Consider the following 20,252-nt stretch of genomic DNA (forward strand, 5'->3'; position numbering starts at 1 on the left):
CCTGATGTCAGGATCTGTCTTTCCTTCCTTTTCCTCTTCATACAAATATTTATCCATTCAACAACCATTTAGTAAACCATTGACAATGGTCAGGCCCTGATGAGATGCTGGGGATATGGCCACCAACAAGAGAGTGAAGATCCCTGCTCTCTAGGTGTTGACTTTCAAAGGTGAAGGAAAAAACCAGTAAACCTGGAAACAAATAAAATATTGGCAGATTGAGGAAAATAAGCAGGATGCTGTGAGAGATAATAGTAGGGCACCTAAATTATATGGAGTGATCAGGTCAGGCTTCTCCAAGAAGACAACATTTAATTGAAAGCTAAAGGAGGGGAAGAGGCAGAGGGAATAGGAAGAGATAAAGGCATTGAGATTGGAAAGAGCAGAAGTGTGTTGGAGGCATCACAAGGTGACCAGAGCACAAAGGGCAAACAGGAGAGTAGCAGGGGGTGAGGCCTGAGTGATGACAGCAGGAATCAGATGATGCAGTAAAGAGTTTGTACTGTATTCAAGATGCAGTGAAGAGTTTAGGCAATAATTGTCAGTGGCTCCCGCTGAAAACATTGGTAAAAAGCTAATGGGGAACTTGACGGTGGAGGGATCAGGCTGACATCACCTAAGGCCGCTGACCAATCTTAGCATTAAGAAAGAGACCAGGGAGTTCCCTGGTGGTGCAGTGGTTAAGTATCCGCATGTCAATGCAGGGGACATGGGTTTCATCCCTCGTCTGGGGAGATCCCACATGTCTTGGAGCAGCTAAGCCCATGTGCTACAACTCCTAAGGCCTGTGTGCCTAGAGCCCATGCTCCGCAACAAGAGAAGCCTCCACAATGAGAAGCCCCTACTTACCGCAACTAGAGAAAGCCCGCATACAGCAACAAAGACCCAATGCAGCCAATAAATAAATAAATAAATAAATTTAAAAGAAAAAAGAAAAAAAAGAAAGAGACCACCAGGTGGTTAGGATTCTGGCCTTTCACTGCTGTAGCCTGGAATCCTGTAAGTTGCGCAGTGTAGAAAAGAGAGAGAGAGAGAGAGACCACCAGACATAATCAGATCAAGCCTCTAGATCTAATTATCATTTATAGGAAATATAGGGGACAGAGAGGAGTAGAACCTGTGAAATAACATCTAGAGGGAGCAATCAGCAAAATCCAGTCTGTAAGAAATTTTACAGGCAAATGATCCAGACATTTATAGGACAAATAAATTGTAGGGACCAAAACCAAACGAAAATAAACAAACAAAAAACCAGAGGGTAAAACTTGAAGCTGAGAGACTTAAGAACCACATTAACCAAATGCAATGTGGAGATGGTGATAGATTTTACAGTAACGGACCTTCATGGATCACGATTCCTGCTCCATACCCTTTTTGCAATGTAATGTTGCCACTCCTTCTATCAAGAGATGGAACTGTTTCTCCTTTGGCTTGAATCTAGGCTGACTTTGTGACTTGCCTTGGCCAACAGAATGTGGCAGAAGTGATGATGTGAAAATCCTGGAGCTTAGATCTCAAGGAACCTGTGGCTTCTTCCCTTGTTGTCTTGGAACCCTGAGACTACCAAGCTTGCCTCTTGTGAAGAAGCCCAGTCTAGACTCTTGGAATAGGAGAGGCCATGGGGAGGGGAACTAAGACACCACAACACCAACCACCAGCCATGTGAGGGAGTTCATCTTGGACCTGCCTGCCAGCCCCAGTCAAACCATCAGATGACCACAGCTGCATGAGTGACCTGAGAGAGACCTGCAGAAGGGCCACCCAGGTTCCTAAATCACAATGGCACGTCACTAGATTTTGAGATGCTCTGCCACATAATAATACGTAGCAGAAACAGAAATCTTGTTTGGATTCTCACTTAAACCAATTATTTTAAAAATTCTGTAACAATCAGGGAATTTTGAATGCTGGGTGTTGGATCATTGAAAGTATTGTGACATAACTGTTAATTTTGTTAAGTGTGATAATGATATTGGGTTATGGGTTTTTTTAGTCCTATTTTTTTAGAGATACGATCTGACATTTTAGAATGAGAGGAAGTGATGTGATCGTGCCTCAAAATAATCCAAAGAGAGGTGTGGGTATGGATGAAACAAGACTGGCCTTGAGATGGTAATTGTTGAAGGTGGATGACGTATACATGGGCGTTCTTTATACTCTTCTCTCTTGTTATGGTTCATTAAACCATATAGTCTTGTGTATGTTCACTATTACATTCTCTTATACATGTTTGACATATTAAAATAAAGATGTTTGGGTACAACTGGATTCCTCTGGAGGGCTTACGCAGGGGAGTATCATTTCCTCTTCTCACTGTGCACCCAAAACTTCAGCTTCTCCCCTCCACCAGCAGGCCCTCCTCACCCCCTAGCCAAGTGCCCCCGCTGCACCCGCTTGTCCCAGCTCATTGGCCTGTGCTCCGCCAGAGTCTCTTTAGCTTCCAGGTCCCAAGCCTCCGGCAGGCCTCCAGGCCAGTGGCTGAACTCTTGATGCAACAGAAGATTCCCCCAAAGACTCCTCATCTCCTGGAACAGGCTACATTCAGTCCCAGAGGAAGGCAGGAGGCGAGTTTACAAGACGATGTTGTGAGTCACCACTACTAATGATTTCCCAGAAGAGCTGTGGTTAGACACTCAGCTGCTCCCTTCCAAACGTGTCTGGAGAGACACACACTGAAGCCTGGAACAAATCAGAGACACACAGAGCAGGGCCAACCCTGCTGTAAAATCCCGTGTCCCCTTGAGCGAGTCTGGGAACCCCTCTGATCCCAGTTCTCCCATTTCAAATGGGGCTAATACCTAACCTGTTTACCTCATGGAGTAGCAGGGAGGGTTAGATAAAATTATAGATATGGAAGCACTTTGTTAAATGCTGTGCAAATGAAGCAGCTGATACCACGATGGGAGGAGGTGAAGGATGGGTGGTGGCCTTGGTTTTGGATGGTCTTCCACAGAATTTAACGTTTGATCCTCAGTCCTGGTTCAGAGTCCACTTTTGTTCTCCCTCCCTCTACTGCCTTCTTGCCTTCCCCAACTAAATTTCGGTGGAGATGAGGAGGAGGGACAGCAAAGATTTGAGGGTATAATTGGCAGGATCCCAGAAGAAAACAGGTGGTGCACTCAGAAAGGGTTTAACTGAAGAGAGTTTAATAGAGGGACTTTACGGGGGGAGGGGAGGGCAAGAAAACAAGCAAGGGATGGTGACGCACCCAGGGACCGGCAGTCACAGGAAGCCGCAGGTGGTGCAGAGAGGGAACCATGTCACTGCAACCCTGCAGGAGATAGAGCCACGGAAGAGGAGTCACCCAGCAGGAGCTGTGCCCATAAAGACATGGGCCAGGCAGGGAGGGAGTCAGGAGATGAATATCCTAGCCTCCCTCTCCTCCATTCCTTCAGTCTCCTTCAGTGCCTCCCATTGGCTGAACCCAGTCAAAAACCAGAGGGCAGGGAATAGAATCTAAAAAGGAGTGGATATATGTATATGTATTACTTTTTTTTCAGCATCTTTTTTGTCTTGCTTTTTTAGTATATGTGCTGCCTAAGCGAGCACTTTTGTCTTGCTTTTTATTAAGTTAACACGTCTCATGATTCTTATTACTAAAATGAGCCGTCATTGAAAAAAGCTTTCCAATAATTCTCGTAGAATAATCAGGACAGAAACCAATAAGAACAATAGTTTTAAGACATTTGTTAGACACAGAATCCTTTTCCTGAGACTACAACTGGATATTCAATTGTATATGTATAACTGACTCACTTTGCTGTACAGCAGAAACTAACACAACATTGTAAATCAACTATACTCCAATTAAAAAAAAAAAAACCCAGAGGGCAAGGGAACCTGGGTGATGTGGTCCTGAGAGGTCAGCCTCTGGGGCAGAGAGCGGGGCTGAGAAGGATGGAACCTGGATGGGGCAGAGAGGGGATTGTGTGCAGATGGAGAATAGCCAATATTGGGAAATGAAACAAGTGGTGGACAAGACGGGGTTGGGAGGTGTGAGATCAGGGTTTGAGTGGCTGTGGGCCAGTGGCTTGGATCAGTGCATCCAGTTGCAACTGGAGTTGAGTACGTGGTTTGGGTACTAGGGCGTGGTCAGGGTTTGGAGCACAGAAGGATCTCACCAGCTGTGAGAAGTCAGTCGTCTCTTCTTCCCCTAGGATTCTGACCCATGTGCTCCTTTGCTCCTAGGGGAACCCTCCGAGCCTTCCAACAGCAGCCAGCCCCCAAGCCAGAATGGGAGTGATGCCGAGGCCACCCCCGATACAAACCTCACCTTCTCCTCCTACTACCAGCACTCCTCCCCGGTGGCTGCCATGTTCATCGTGGCCTACGTGCTCATCTTCCTCCTCTGCATGGTGGGCAACACCCTGGTCTGCTTCATCGTGCTTAAGAACCGGCACATGCGCACCGTCACCAACATGTTTATCCTCAACCTGGCTGTCAGCGACCTGCTGGTGGGCATCTTCTGCATGCCCACCACCCTTGTGGACAACCTCATCACTGGTGAGTGGAGGAGTTAGAGGCAGCAGGAGTCTCCCCCACCCCCAAAATCATGGCTGGCCTGGTCTCTTGGTCAAGATGCCATTGTCTCAAACTCTCAAGATAGTCTTGTGGCTGAGGGATTAGACGAAAAATAATAGATATAATGAATGAATCATTTTCTGTGTTCCAGGCATTGTGTGATTTATTCTTCCTGCGTGATCTTAACTCATCCTCACAACAACCCAATGAAGTATGCATTATTGATTTTTTAAAAATATTCATTTGTTTCTTTATTGGCTGCATTGGGTCTTCGTTACTGCACTCGGGCTTTCTCTAGTGTTGGCGAGTGGGAGCTGTTCTTTGTTGCGGTGCACAGGCTTCTTATTGCCGTGGCTTCTCTTCTTGCTGAACACGGGCTCTAGGCATGTGGGCTTCAGTCGTTGTGGCACGTGGGCTCAATAGTTGTGGCTCGCGGGCTCTAGAGTGCAGGCTCAGTAGTTGTGGCGCACGGGCTTAGTTGCTCCGTGGCATGTGGGATCTTCCCGGGGCAGGGATCAAACCCATTGGCAGGCGAATTCTTAACCACTGTGCCACCAGGGGAGCCCCGTATGCATTATTTATTATATTATTATCCCCAATTTATGGATGAGAAAACTGATGCTCAGAGTGATGAAGGGGCGGGTCTGTACTTTACACAGCTGTCAAGTCCCACATTCTCACATCCATATTACTAACCACTACACTGTTTAGTCCTACCCAGGTAGTTCTGCCCAGCGGGAAGAAGTGGTAGGGAGGCAGGTTTCCTCTGAATAAGGATCTAAAAACTTATTTGAGATGTTCTGCAACAAAAGAGTGTTCTCTCCTACGGGTATTGTGCTCCCTGTCACTGGGAGTGTCTGAGTAGGGACTGGCTGGCTGTTTAGCAGGGATTCAGTAGAGGGGATCCAAGTCGAACTAGACCCCCGACCCCGAAATCCCTGCCTATCATCCTGCAAATGTCAGGAGGATCTCACTGTCATCTACTCTCTCCTGTGATCTGCCTTTCTTGTTTCAGAAAAGGCTCCACAGAGTTTAACTGGGAAGGACTAGTTTCCAGAGCAGTGGAGACCCCTAGAGGTCTGCGCCTGTAGGTTCTGAGCTCAGAGCTCCCAGGAAGATCTGGACAGCCCCATTTGGGGTGACTTAGCTGACTTGCGGCCTGTGTTTCTGTAGGTTCCAGGACCCAGGAAGTAGAGCCAGGGCCGTCAGCTTCCCCTCAGCTGTACTGGCTGTGCCTGGTGGGATCTTTAATCACAGCTGAATCCCAGGGCTGCTGAACAGAAGCTGTGCATCCTTCCTCCCAAAACACAGAGACGCAAACATGCATGCATGCACACACCTGCAGAGGTACACACACATACAGGTGTACACATGCACACACACTAGTTAGTAATGATATGGTGAGGTCACTAGTTGGTTAAGGTAGTGTCTACCAGTCCTTTTCACATGCCTAAATTAAAAAACTTGTTTAAATTGGCAGCATAGTCACCTGGTTCAATGGTCAAAAGCTACCAAAGGTAGCCAGTGAAAAACGTTCCTTCCACCCCTGTGCTCTGGCCTTCCAGCTCTCTCCTGGGAGGGAACCAATGCTGCCAGTGTCTTTTATCTCTTCCCCAAAATATGTTATGTAAGTACAAGCACTTTCCAAAACTATTTTATAAAAGTACAACAAATTAAGGAAATACTAACTTTCTAATTTACTTTTTTCCTGCTTAAAAATATAGCATATAATTTGTAAATAGGGTTCATTACAATTAACTTAGACGGAGTTACTCCATACTAATAAATGAAAGAGGTTTTCATTCTTTAGAATTCCATTTTATAGATATATTATAATTTATTTAACCAATCGCTCTTTTTTTAAAATTTATTTATTTATTTACTGGCTGTGTTGGGTCTTCATCGCTGCACACAGACTTTCTCTAGTTGTGGAGAGCTGGGGCTACTCTTTGTTGCGGTGCTCGGGCTTCTTATTGTGTTGGCTTCTCTTGTTGTGGAGCATGGGCTCTAGGCGAGAGAGCTTCAGTAGTTGCAGCACACAGGCTCAATAGTTGTGGTTCACAGGCTCTAGAGCACAGGCTCAGTAGTTGTGGTGCACAGACTTAGTTGCTCCGCGGCATATGGGATCTTCCCGGTCCAGGGACTGAACCCGTGTCCCTTGCATTGGCACGTGGTTTCTTAACCACTGCACCACCAGGGAAGCCCTAACCAATCTCTTTTTGATGGGTATTTAGGTTGTTTCTATTAGAATCTTCTGCAAGAGAGTAAAACTTCACACAGCTTTTCTTTCTTCGTTTTTGTTTCTGTTTTTTTGAATGCAGGTGCAGAGAGTTGAATTATTCACATCCACTGTTCATGGCACTATGTGACTTGACTCTATTGTGAATCCCCTTGTTTGTCTTTATTCATTCCCTTCTGTACCCTTACCCCACTTCAAACCCCCTCCCCCACTGATAGGCAAACGTTCTATTAAATGTGATATGTGCCTTTTGATTTGTATGCATTCTTGCAAAATGTGCATTGTGCATGTGTGCATATTTTATATTTAAATATTTTTGTTAAGGTATAATTTAACATATAAAGAAATCCACCCCTTTTAGTGTACAGTTCCACAAGTTTTGATGAACATATACAGTCATGTAGTTACCACCACCATCAAGACACAGAACAATTTCATAGTCCCCCAAAACTCCCCATTGTCCCTTTGTAGTCAGTTCCTCCCTTCGCTCCCTGGCACCATTGGTCTGTTTTCTTGTAGGGACAGAAAATATTGTTTTGCCTTTGCAAGAATGTCATATAAATAGAATCACATAGTATGTAGCCTTTTGAACCTGAAGGTCTTTTGTTTTGCTTTCTTTTACTTTTTATTTTGAAATAATTTTAGATAGATATACTGAGAAGTTGCAAAAATAGTACAGAATGTTCCTACATACTCTTCACCTACTTTCCCCTAATGTTAATATCCTAAATAACTGGAATACAATGATTGAAACCTGGAAACTAGCATTGATACAATACTATGAACTAATCTACAGCCTTTATTTGAATTGCACTTGTTTGCCCACAAAGGAGTCCCCTGGACTCCTTTCCTAGTCCAGGATCCAGCGGAGGACCATACATTGTATCAATTATTTTTTGCTTGTTTTCTCCAACCTGTGGCTCTTCCTTGGTCTTTCTCAACTTTTACCATCTTGACATGTTTGAAGATCAATTATTCTGCAGACAGCCCAGCAACTTGGGTTTGCCTAATGTTTTCTTACAATTAGATTTAGTTAATGCATATTTGATGAGAATACTACAGAAGACATTGGTAAGGCACGCATCATCTATACGTATTAATGGTGGTGTTAATGTTGATCGCTTGGTTAATGTGGTGTCTGCCAGATTTTTCCATTATAAACTTACCATTTTTCCCTTTATAATTAATAAGTATCTTATAGGGTGATACTTTCAGACTATGCAAATGTCTTGTATCTTCCTGTACTTTTGCCCACTAATTTTGGCATCCATTGGATGGTTCCTGCCTGTGACAATTATTACTGTTGTATTTCCTCAGAGCTGATCTTCTACTTACATCATTCCCTCCATATTTATTTTACCCTATGAGTTATAATCCAGTTTTACCATGATTTTGTTGCTTAAATTGCCCCCAGTTTTGACTATTGGGAGCTCTTTTTTTTTATAACTTTTATTGAGATATAATTTACATACAATAAACTGCATATATTTAAAGTGTAGAATTTGATATTTTTCTTATTAGTAATGTATATATGGCAATCCCAATCTCCCAATTCATCCCACTGCTCCACCACCCCCGCTTTCCTCCCTTGGTATCCATATGTTTGTTCTCTACATCTGTGTCTCTATTTCTGCCTTACAAACCTGCTGATCTGTACCATTTTTCTATGTTCCGCATATATGCATTAATATACGATATTTATTTTTCTCTTTCTGACTTACTTCACTCTCTATGCCAATCCCTAGCTCCATCCATGTCTCTACAAATGTCCCAATTTCGTTCCCTTTTACAGCTGAGTAATATTCCGTTGTATATATGTACCACATCTTCTTTATCCATTCATCTGTTGATGGACATTTAGGTTGCTTCCATGACCTGACTATTGTAAATAGTGCTGCAATGAACAGTGCGGTGCATGTGTCTTTTTGAATTATGGTTTTCTCTGGGTATATGTCCAGTAGTGGGATTGCTGGGTCATACGATAACTCTTATTTTTAGTTTTTCAAGGAACCTCCGTACTGTTTTCCATACTGGCTGTATCAGTTTACATTCCCACCAACAGTGCAAGAGGGTTCCTAGGAGCTCTTTCAATTTAGCTCGTGTGTCCTTTCGACATGCCACCATGAATTTTTTTAGTATCTCCTTGCTTTCTGGCACCATAAAGTGTTGCAGGCTCACCTTGTATTTTCCCTGCTCCAGCCCTGGAATCAATCAACAATTTTTCTAAGAAGGTGTGGCTCCTTCTGTTGGAGAATGGCATTTAGAAACCAAGTTCTTGGCACTAGATGTGCTCATTGGTACTGGGGTTTCATTGCTTCTAGGCCCTCTCAAGGGACAGAGCTAGAAAATATATGTGATAACACACATACCTAACATGTGCATCTTTATGTCTATTTCTATCCATCTGTATGTATATTGAAAACCATTATACCTCTGATTCCAATCAAATATTACAAAATCACTTTAAAATATTTATTTATTTATTTGGTTGTGCTGGATCTTAGTTGCAGCAGGCGGGCTCCTTAGTTGCAGCAGGTGGGCTCCTTAGTTGTAGCACACAGGCTCCTTAGTTGTGGCATGCAAATTCTTAGTTGCAGCATCCATGTGGGATCTAGTTCCCTGACCAGGGATTGAACCCCAGCCCCCTGCCTTGTAAGCACAAAGTCTTAACCACTGTGCCTAGGGAAGTCCCTTATAGGATCATTTTAACTTTCCTCTTTTCCTCACCTATAACTTCTTTCTCTAACAGTGAGAAATCTAACTCTATTTATCCATGATATATTTACTTATTTGTTCAATCTTGGTATACACATAAGGAAGTTTCAGTATTGCTAACCCATACCCCTGTGAGGAACAAATTTATTAACGAGAGCATGGTGTACGTGTACAGTTCTTTTTGTAGTCTTATAGTATACAGTCAAAACACTGTTTTCCGAAGTTACTGAGGTTATTCTCTTGCTTCCCTGTCCCCTCCAATGTGGCTGTTATTTATTTGTAATTCCTTTAGGTTCAACTGTTATTGTTTGTGTTCCACTTTGGGTTTTCCCCACATCCTGATGTTAATTAACTTATTTTTTGAGGATGTGAAACATTGCCATAGTTCTAAAGAGCCAAATCCATACAAGAAGATATACTCAGAGAAGGTCACTCCTCTGTCATCTCTACTACCTGATTCCTCCTCATTCTTTACGGCCTCCTGTATAGGTAACCAATCTCATTATTTTCTGACTTATCTTCCTGTACTTCTTTTGTACAAATGTGCAAATAAGTGTATATTTTCCTATATCCCCTTCTTTCTTACATGAAAGGTAATATACTATAGATACTCTATATGCACTTAGCAGTATATTTTTGAAGTCTCTTCATATTAGTTCATAGAGGTCTTCCATACTCTTTTTTTACAGCTGTATAATACTCCACTCTGTAGATATACCATAGTTTATTCAATAACTTCTTTATATGGGCATTTAGATTATTTCTGATATTTTGCAGTTACAACAATGCTACAATGAACAACTCTGTGCATTTTGTGTCACCAGAGGTGTATATTCAGGGTAGGGTGAGATTGTCAGATCAAAAGATAAGTACGGGACTTCCTAGGTGGCACAGTGGTTAAGAATCCACCTGCCAATGCAGGGGTCACGGGTTCGAGCCCTGCTCCAGGAAGATCCCACATGTCTCGGAGCAACTAAGCCCGTGTGCCACAGCTATTGAGCCTGTGCTCTAGAACCTGTGAGCCACAACTATTGAGCCTGTGTGCTGCAACTACTGAAGCCCACACGCCTAGAGCCATGCTCCACAACAAGAGAAGCCACCGCAATGAGAAGCTTGTGCACCACAATAAAGAGTAGCTCCTGCTCGCCGCAACTAGAGAAAGCCCATGTGCAGCAACGAAGACCCAACACAGCCAATAAATAAATAAAAATAAATAAATTAATTAATTAATTATTTTTTTAAAAAGGTAAGTGCATAAGTTAGGTATTGCCTAGTTCCCCTCCAAAAGGACTATATCGGTTTCATTCCCACCAGCAATGTCTGAGAGCTCCTTTTTCTCCACAGCAAATATTATTCACATTTTTCTAATTATGAATGAGGTTTGAACTTTTTTTTCATATGTTTATCAGTCTTCTCTCTACAGTGATATTGACTTTCCATGACATTTAAACTCACTGGCACCCAGGCCAGACTCTCACCACTAATCCGTAATGATTTAGGAGCAAAGAGACTGTAAATGAATTAATCTCACCCTCAGTTTCACATCTGTATAAAGGAAATAATGGGGCTGTTGTTGGGACTGAATGAGCCAGTGCCTGGCACCTAGTAAGGTGCAGGCAGAAAATCAACAGGGGGCTGTTGGAAGCCTTGAAAGATGACTCCTGTCCGCAGGCACAATAGACAAGAACAAGGTGGCCCTCCCCCCATGCCTCGAGGGGCAGAAACACTAGGCAGTTACCAACACATGGCCTCAGGTAGACAAGATGTGGACCTGGCTACCAGTCCTGAGGGCAGGTGGGACCCAGGTCTCATGAGGAAGCAGAAGCTCAGGGATCAGAGTGAGGACATCAGGTAGGAAGGTCTAGAGCTGCTTATACATCCCCCTACCTGATAGTCAGGATTGATCTGTCCTAGTGGTTCTCAGCTTTGGCTGCCACTCAGATCTCCTGGGTAGATTTGGAAAATATGGTTGTCCAAAATATGAACCACCCTAGAGATCCTAATTGTAACTAGGCTGGCATGGGCCTGGGTACTGGTCCTTCTCCAAGCTCTCGGTTGATTCCAGTGAGCAGCCAGGGTTGAGAACCACTGGCCTAGAACCTGGGGCAGGGCTATGGGAGCAGAAAGCCAGGCAAGACTGGATGGATCTAAAGTTCATGGAGAGAAATTGCTGATCAGTATAAAGAGTATCTCTAACAGGACTGTCCACGGTGGTATGGGCCGGTCAATTCCTCACTCCTGGAAGTGTGTAAGCAGAGGTGGGATGATGACCTAGCAAGACATGGAGGAAAGATGCAAGCCACAGAGGGGACTGGCCCAGATGGCCGAAGGGCTCTGGCTGTTTGTAGATGAGGCGTCTCTCACTCTGTGGTGGCTTTTGTCATTGCAGGGTGGCCCTTCGACAATGCCACATGCAAGATGAGCGGCTTGGTGCAGGGCATGTCCGTGTCGGCTTCTGTTTTCACACTAGTGGCCATTGCTGTGGAAAGGTGAGAGGGTTCCTGGCTGGGTTATCCTGGGCTGACTGGGGCCCAGCACTAGGACTGGCTGCTGTCTCCACTACTGGGTCCACCAGAAGGCCGGGGCTGCTTTGTGGTCTGCTCTGTGGTGGGTGGGGCTGAATCCTGAGCCACAGAGGGAAGTGTTGTGGGGCTGGCTGCCTTCTAGACTTGGAGGACTGCAGAGGACACTGCCATCTCCTTCTGGAAGGCCTGGAGGCAGCTCCTGAGGAGGTTGAAGAGGGATTCCTGGGCCCTAAGAGGAGCTTGGGGGCGGTCCTTATTTCCTGAGCGGCAGACCCCCTTGCTGGTCCCTGACTCCCCATCTCCACCATCTCCAGCTACTTCCAGTCTTTCAACTTCAGAGTCCATCACATTCTCATAAGCATGAGTCTGCTAGTAGAATGGACCAGAGACGAAGGAGGCTTTCTTTGCAAGCAATACAACTGACCCAACTGCAAGGGGTCTTCCTCCCCCTCCTCCCTCTCAGTGAGCCCTTTCAATAAGGGTTCACTCCGGGTGCTTCCCCCAGGGCAAGGGAGGCAGGTAGGTAAGCTGGAGGGCTGCCTAGCTGTGTGACCTTGAGTAAGTCATTTAACTACTCTGAGCCTCAGTTTTCTCATCTCTAAAATGGTAAATACCTTACAGGGTGGCTGGGAGGCTTCAGTGAACTTCTGTTTGTAAAGCTGATATACTACCTGGCACAGAGACCAATATTATTCTATTTCTTCTTTACACCCACACCCTCCTCCTTTCCTCTTCCCAACACAGGCACTTACTAGCTCCACCCTATCTAGAATCTAGTATCCTCATCCTCTCTCCACTTCTGCGCTCATCAAACCCAGTCTTTTGTGACCCAGTGAAGTAGGCAGCTGGGGAAACAGAACAGTGTTCATGTCTGCAAGGCCACTGATTGGCTGGGTGACTCTGGGACGTCCTCCTTCACTGATCTTCATTTTGTTATCATTGTTAATGTAGGTGAGTGTGCAATGTCTCCCAGTGGTGTTTAGAGTATTCTTCAAGTGTCTATCTCTTCCTGGTCTGCCCCAGGATTCTCCTCCATCTATTAAGTGCTACTGCACTTATAGCCTGTACTATGCGCTTTAAGAATTATTTGTTCTCTGGCAATTCCTTAAGTATGTTATGTTATGAAACCAACAGGTCAAAGTCAGGTATTTGAGAAGACAAGTCTTGAGATAGCCTGTGGGAGAAGAAGAAAGTACTGTCAGGCGAGGGAACGGGTAGGGAGGCAGGAGAGCAGGACACAGTTTGGTGAAGTATTCAAAGTATAGGAAGAGCAACTTGGCTGGGAGTCAGCTTTAGGCCTATGTTCTAGTGCAGGTTCAGCTCCTAAATTGCACTGTGACTTTCCTAGACTAATTAGATAGGCATCTTCGACCAGGAGAACTGGGCACAGGTATTTTTTAAAATGCTTCAGGAGATTCTGACCCACAGCAAGGGTTTACAGCTGCACGTTTATATGGCATGGTGGAGCAAGACAAATCTGGGTTCAAGGCTGGTCCTTGCTACTTGCTAGCTGTGTGACCTTGAGCCAGTTACTTAACACCTCTGAACCCCAGTTTCATCATATCTAAATCAAGCATATAATAATAATCACTTTTGAGACAGCCTAATGAGGAAATAGTGCAGGTCTGTTCTAATACTGTGGAGGCACTGTTGGAAGGATGCTGGCCAAGATGACATAGGGACGACTCGTCAGGTAGACTCTAGAGAGCTCCCAAGATTTTCTGGGGACCCCATAAACAGCTGAAAACAATTTTTCTTTGATACATCTACCCAATCCACCTACTCAAGGACAGAATATGCCGACTGATGGCTCTGCTAGCTGCCAGCTAATGTTTATGCCCAGAAGTGCACAAACAGGATTCAGCCCTTGTAAAACCCATCCTTTTGCCTTTTGAGTTCCGTGGCTCCTCAACCAAGGAGCTGACTCCCCTACAGGCTGAGAAATCAATTCGCTTGCAAACGAATCTAAGTAACATCTGAGCCTTCTCTGACGCCGCCAAAGGTGCGATGATGAAGGTGGAGTGCCCCCACCCCGCCAGCCCCCCAGCCCTCCGCCCACAGTCGGGGTTGATTCTCATCCCTGCGACCACCTGAGCCCACCCGGACCCCCGCTTCTCTTTCCTCCGTCGCCGCAGGTTCCGCTGCATCGTGCACCCTTTCAGCGAGAAGCTGACCCTGCGGAAGGCGCTGCTCACCATCGCGGTCATCTGGGCCCTGGCCCTGCTCATCATGTGCCCTTCGGCCGTCACGCTGACCGTCACGCGCGAGGAGCACCACTTCATGGTGGACGCCCTCAACCGCTCCTACCCGCTCTACTCGTGCTGGGAGGCCTGGCCCGAGAAGGGCATGCGCAAGGTCTACACGGCCGTGCTCTTCTCGCACATCTACCTGGCGCCGCTGGCGCTGATCGTGGTCATGTACGCGCGCATCGCCCGCAAGCTGTGCAAGGCCGCGGGGCCCGCGCGCACCGGCGAGGAGGCGGCGGGCGAGGGCGCGCGCGGCGCGCGGCGCAGGGCCCGGGTGGTGCACATGCTGGTCATGGTGGCGCTGTTCTTCACGCTGTCCTGGCTGCCGCTCTGGGCGCTGCTGCTGCTCATCGACTACGGGCGGCTGAGTGAGCCGCAGCTGCACCTGGTCACCGTCTACGCCTTCCCCTTCGCCCACTGGCTGGCCTTCTTCAACAGCAGCGCCAACCCCATCATCTACGGCTACTTCAACGAGAACTTCCGCCGTGGCTTCCAGGCCGCCTTCCGCGCCCAGCTCTGCCCGCCGCCGTGGGGGAGCCAGCGGGAGGCCTACTCCCAGCGGCCCAGCGGGCTCCTGCGCACGCGGGTCTTCGTGGAGGTGCGGCCCAGCGACTCAGGCCTGCCCTCCGAGTCGGGCCCGAGCAGCGGGGCTGCCAGGCCCGGCCGCCTCCCGCTGCGCACTGGCCGCGTGGCCCACCACGGCTCGGGCGCCGAGGGTCCTGGCTGCGCCCATATGCCCCTCACCATACCAGCCTGGGACATTTGAGTGCCCAGGGAGGGTAGGCTCCTGAACCCGAGGGCCCCGACTGGACACGTGACACCGGGGCACGCTTGCGGCCTGGTGTGGTGTTAGGAGAGGGTGCCTCGTGCCTCCCTCTCAAATACAAGGCAGTGAGCAGTTGCTAGTGGAATCTTCTCTGCTACCTTCCCCCTCAGATAGAGGCAAAGGAGGGAAAGAGGACAGCAGCTGTTTGCCAGAAACAGCTGACTCCCCTACAGGTGAGAAATCAATTCGCTTGCAAACGAATCTGAGTAACATCTGAGCCTTCTTTGACGCAGCCAAAGGTGTGTCATCTCACTGAATTCTCACAACAATTTGGGAATAGGGGTTCTTTCTCCCCCTTCTACAGACGTGAAACTGAGGCTGGAAGAGATGAGGCTAGCCCTGTCTCTCAGCTGGAAATCCTCCAGGAGCCTGTGTGACTCCAGTGCCTGTAGGGTTTTTTTTTGTTTGTTTGTTTGTTTTGCCTGTATGGTTTTGACCATCTCCAGCTGTCTCCAGAAGGGCCCCTTAAGGCAGAACACAGCGAAGAGTGCAAATCCTAATTAGGCAGCTGGGAAGAAGCGAAAGGCAAGGCTGGCCTGTCCATCTAATGCTTGGTGTCCATGTCCTGGAGTCCTATACGTACAACTGAAGCCACTCACCTTCCCAGGAGAACATGATGCGCTCTATGTAGGTTTGTCTTGTTTGTTCCATGAAGTGTCCAGGGCCATTCTCTTCTCCCCAAAGTACTATTAACAGGACGTCATGCCTGAGCAGCTGCGGAACAAGCCCTGGGGAGCCTGTGTCAGTTGCAGGCACTCTGGGTCTGAGCCCAGAGGAGGGGGTGTCTCTGTCCTCCCTCCTCTCCTCTTAGGGCCCACCACCATCACCCAGGCCCAGGTGAGAGCTCACAGTGTGATAGGCAGCTGCAAGGCCACAAGAGGCATCAGTTGATTTATTCATGGACAGGAGGAAAGGAGGGCATAGCACCCACGTTCAGCCTTGCAAAACACATCTGCTCACTGGAGCTGCAAGCACAAGCCTTCCCCAAAGCCGTTTCCCCTGCTCCCTTCAGGGGGTTGTGGGGGAGAAGTTGGCCAGCCAAAGCTATGGTGTCTCTGGGGCCTCTGGGATGACAAACACTAAACCTCTCCCCAGCATGGATAACTTGTGTTATCCCGCAAAGGGATGGGGACCATCCCTTGTTTGCTCTGGCTCTCACCCAGCACACCTGCATCACCTTGAAGAGAGAGGCTTCTCTCCAGGGGGTGGGAGGAACTGGAATCACCTTGTGATCCTTACACGGCCCCAGTAATCTGCAGTTAGCTAGATATTTCCCCATCTCTATAGAAAACACACCATTGCCAGAATTTTAGTGAATAAAAAAGAAACATTTCCAGGGAAGAGAATGTGACTTTGAGGCTCCACTAGTTTCCTTACTCCACACAAGATGACTGAACCCTGCTGACTCCACTTTAAGTACTAGATGTAGGGGCAGAAGAAAATTCCTAAGCCGCTGTACAGTGTGTTCTCCAAGCATGTTCCCAGACACTGTCTCATCTGATCTATACAAATGAGGCTGAAGGAGGTGTTGCCGTTTTACAAACAAATTAACTGAGGCTCAAATGGACCAAGGTCACAGGCCACAGAGGGGCGGGTTGGGTTAGAATTTGTCTTCTGATGGTTTCTTCTCAGGCCCTTTCCTGCCTCTCAAGGAAGGTGGATGGCGGGGGGAGAGCTGGAAATTCCCACAAAGGCTGTTTGCCTGATGGTGAACCAGAGTGCTCACAGGACCAGAATCCCCGCCCTCAAGCTCTTGGTCTGGGAAATGAGTCTATTGCATTTACTCTTGTAATATCTGGCCTGAGCTGTTCTGTGTATGCTATCTATAACCCATGTATTGAGCAGGCTGCCAAGATCCATCATGACCCCACCCGGGTCAAATTGTCTGGGAGTGACAGATGAGGGTCTCAGGAAAGGGTGTGCCATCCTGTCCCTCTTTAGCTAGTGCATGTATGGGCCCCATTTCTGGTTCTGTATCAGTGTTCTGTGTCCCACAGGCCAGAGAACTCCCAGCTGTTTGCTGTAAAGAACTCTGAATCCAGGCTCTAAAAATAGACTAGAGAAAGGGTCATCTTAAACCTAAATGCTTGTCCCTGTGGAGGAGACGGGGATCTGTTGGGAGACACTGTCTGGTCTCTCCTCTGGTGTGTGTTTCTCCCTTCACATGGCCTCCCCAACCACAAAATCACAGCCTTTACAGTGCGGGGAGACCAGGGTGCTCACCCAAGCCAACCTTCTATCAAGGCCCCTTTGTTGTACTTTCTCCCAAAGATGCCATGCTTTGAAAGACTGGGCCTGCCAAAAACAAAAACAAAAACTTGCACTAGGCCATAATTCATATATTTGCTGTTATTTTTATTTCTTAAAAAAATCCATCAAAGGCTATGCCTGCTGGTTCCGATTTGATTTGAATCCGGCATGACTTGATGCTTTCATGAGAGATGAGGCCTTGTGGGTACCTGTGGAGTGTTTGGTTTTTTGTGTATGTGATAAAATATACACAACATAAAATTTACCATGTAATCATTTTTTAAATTTTTTTTAAATTTTTTTTTCATTTTATTTATTTATTTATTTATTTATTTATTATTATTTTTTGAGGTACACCAAGTTCAATCATCTGTATTTATACACATATTCCCGTATTCCCTCCCTCCCTCAACTCCCCCCCACCCTCCCCATCCCAGTTCTCTAAGGCATCATCCATCCTCGAGTTGAACTCCCTTTGTTATACAGCAACTTCCCACTGGCTATCTATTTTACAGTTGGTAGTACATATATGTCTGTGCTACTCTCTCACTTCGTCTCAGCTTCCCCTTCACCCCCCACCCCCCCAAACCTCGAGTTCTCCAGTCCATTCTCTGCATCTGCATCCTTGTTCTTGTGTTGTCACTCAGTTCATCAGTACCATTTTTAGGTTCCGTATATATGAGTTAGCATACAATATCTGTCTTTCTCTTTCTGACTTACTTCACTCTGTATGACAGACTCTAGGTCTATCCACCTCATTACATATAGCTCCATCTCATCCCTTTTTATAGCTGAGTAATATTCCATTGTATATATATGCCACATCTTTATCCATTCATTTGTTGATGGGCATTTAGGTTGCTTCCATGTCCTGGCTATTGTAAACAGTGCTGCAATGAACATTATGGTACATGTTTCTTTTCGGATTATGGTTTTCTCTGGGTATATGCCCAGGAGTGGGATTACTGGATCATATGGTAGTTCTATTTGTAGTTTTTTAAGGAACCTCCAAACTGTTTTCCATAGTGGCTGTACCAACTTACATTCCCACCAACAGTGCAGGAGAGTCCCCTTTTCTCCACATCCTCTCCAACATTTGTTGTTTCTAGATTTTTTGATGATGGCCATTCTGATCGGTATGAGGTGATACCTCATTGTGGCTTTGACTTGCATTTCTCTGATGATGAGTGATGTTGAGCATCTTTTCATGTGTTTGTTGGCCATCCATGTAACCATTTTTAAGTGTACAGTTCAATGGCATTAAGTGCCTTCACAATGCTGTGTAACCATCACCACTATCCATTTCCAGAATTTTTTTAACATCCCAAACTGCAACTCTGTACCCATTAAACAATAACTCCCCATTTCTCCCTGCCCCTGGTAACTAACATTCTACTTTCTGTCTCAATGAATTTGATTACTATAGGTACCTCATGCAGGTGAAATCATACAGGATTTGTCCTTTTGTGATTGGCTTATTTCACTTAGCATAATGTCTTCAAGGTTCATCCATGTTGTAGTTGGTGTCATAATTCCTTCCTTTCAAAGGCTGAATAATATTCCATTGTATGTATATATCAGTCATTATCCATTCATCCATTGATGGACATTTGGGTTGCTTCCTCATTTTGACTATTGTGAATAATGTGTGGAGTTTTAAGATACTGGAAGTAGTTCCTGAAAGTAGGGCCTGTGTGAGCCCTGAGGACAGATGCCCCAGGTTGGGACCCAGGATCTCTCCCGACTTGGCATTTATGGGTGATGAAACAGAGGCTCAAGGAATGCTATGATTTGTCTTATTCCCCTGTGCCCACCCCAGCTGCTCTGAGCTTCTGCTGGGCTTTACTTCTTCACTACAGTGGCTAGAAAATTGTATTTTCCCTCCATGAGGTCATATTTTATGAAGGTATTTGTTATAAGTATAGCTTTATTATCCTGGCTGGAATCCTGTGACCCAGCAGCTGGGCCCTGTCAGGGGCCTTATCCAGTTACCCCAAGGCACACAAGGGTAAGCAATGGAGACTTCGCCCCACGCGCCATCCTTTGCCTACAGCCTGGCTGGGTCTCCTGAGGTGACTGTCCTTTCACAGGCAGCAAGTTTGGAAATGAATTGGATGTATGATGGGGGAAAAGGGCCAGAGGCCTGTTGACACGGATCATCCCCACCCCAGAGGAGCTCTTGGAGGGACTCTGTGTCCTGTCCTGCCATTTGCAGCATGAGTGGTCATTCTAATCATGGGTCTCCACGGATGAATGGCCTCTTGACTTGACCAAGACCACGCAGCACTCAACAGACCAACGTGAGCTGGAGGTGGATGCCTGGCCTGGACCCTGAAAACCACAATCTGCCTGGCCCTATGCTGAGGACTTTCTCTGGGGGCCTGGAGGACGCATGAGTTGAGTTAGGTTGGAATGGAGGGCAGAGCTGGCAAAGCAGGATGAGAGCCCCCGCGTCGTTAGTCTACTGTGTATTCATCCAGAAATCTAGGCAAGAGCCAAACCGAGAGCTGGATGGACAAAGCTTTGCTATTAAGCTCTGTACCTTTTTGCATCCGTTTCCTCAGCTCACCCCTCAGAAGTGCCACTGAGGAAAGATAGATGAGAAGGAGGTGACCCGAATGGGCTTCACTGCAAGCAAACAATGTTGAATCGACGATAGATTCCTTGTTGAATAACCCAGTTATTTATGTTTCTGGCATTTTATTGCTGTTGTTTTTTCTCTCTCTACACAAACATTCCATTGTGGAAATTTTACAAAATTTAGATAAGGAAAGAGAAGAAAATAAAAAGCACCCAAATTCCACCACAAGAGATAAGCATGGAATCATTTTCTATGCATATATAACTATATGTTTTAAAATTTTATAACAGCTTTATTAAGGCATAATTTGCATACAATAAAATTCACCCATCTTAACTGTACATTTTGA

General features: G+C 46.2%; 1 protein-coding gene across 1 annotated transcript; it reads left to right on the forward strand.

The window, feature by feature from the left end:
* Positions 1-3,959: 3,959 nt before the first annotated feature.
* Positions 3,960-15,012, forward strand: NPFFR1 (neuropeptide FF receptor 1). Its single transcript, XM_057736963.1, has 4 exons — positions 3,960-3,995; positions 4,158-4,503; positions 11,865-11,964; positions 14,136-15,012. Exons 1-4 carry the CDS (start codon positions 3,960-3,962, stop codon positions 15,010-15,012), a joined length of 1,359 nt encoding a protein of 452 aa, XP_057592946.1.
* Positions 15,013-20,252: the final 5,240 nt, after the last annotated feature.

This window comes from Hippopotamus amphibius, chromosome 5 (genome assembly GCF_030028045.1).
Source record: "Hippopotamus amphibius kiboko isolate mHipAmp2 chromosome 5, mHipAmp2.hap2, whole genome shotgun sequence".
Taxonomy (NCBI): domain Eukaryota; kingdom Metazoa; phylum Chordata; class Mammalia; order Artiodactyla; family Hippopotamidae; genus Hippopotamus; species Hippopotamus amphibius.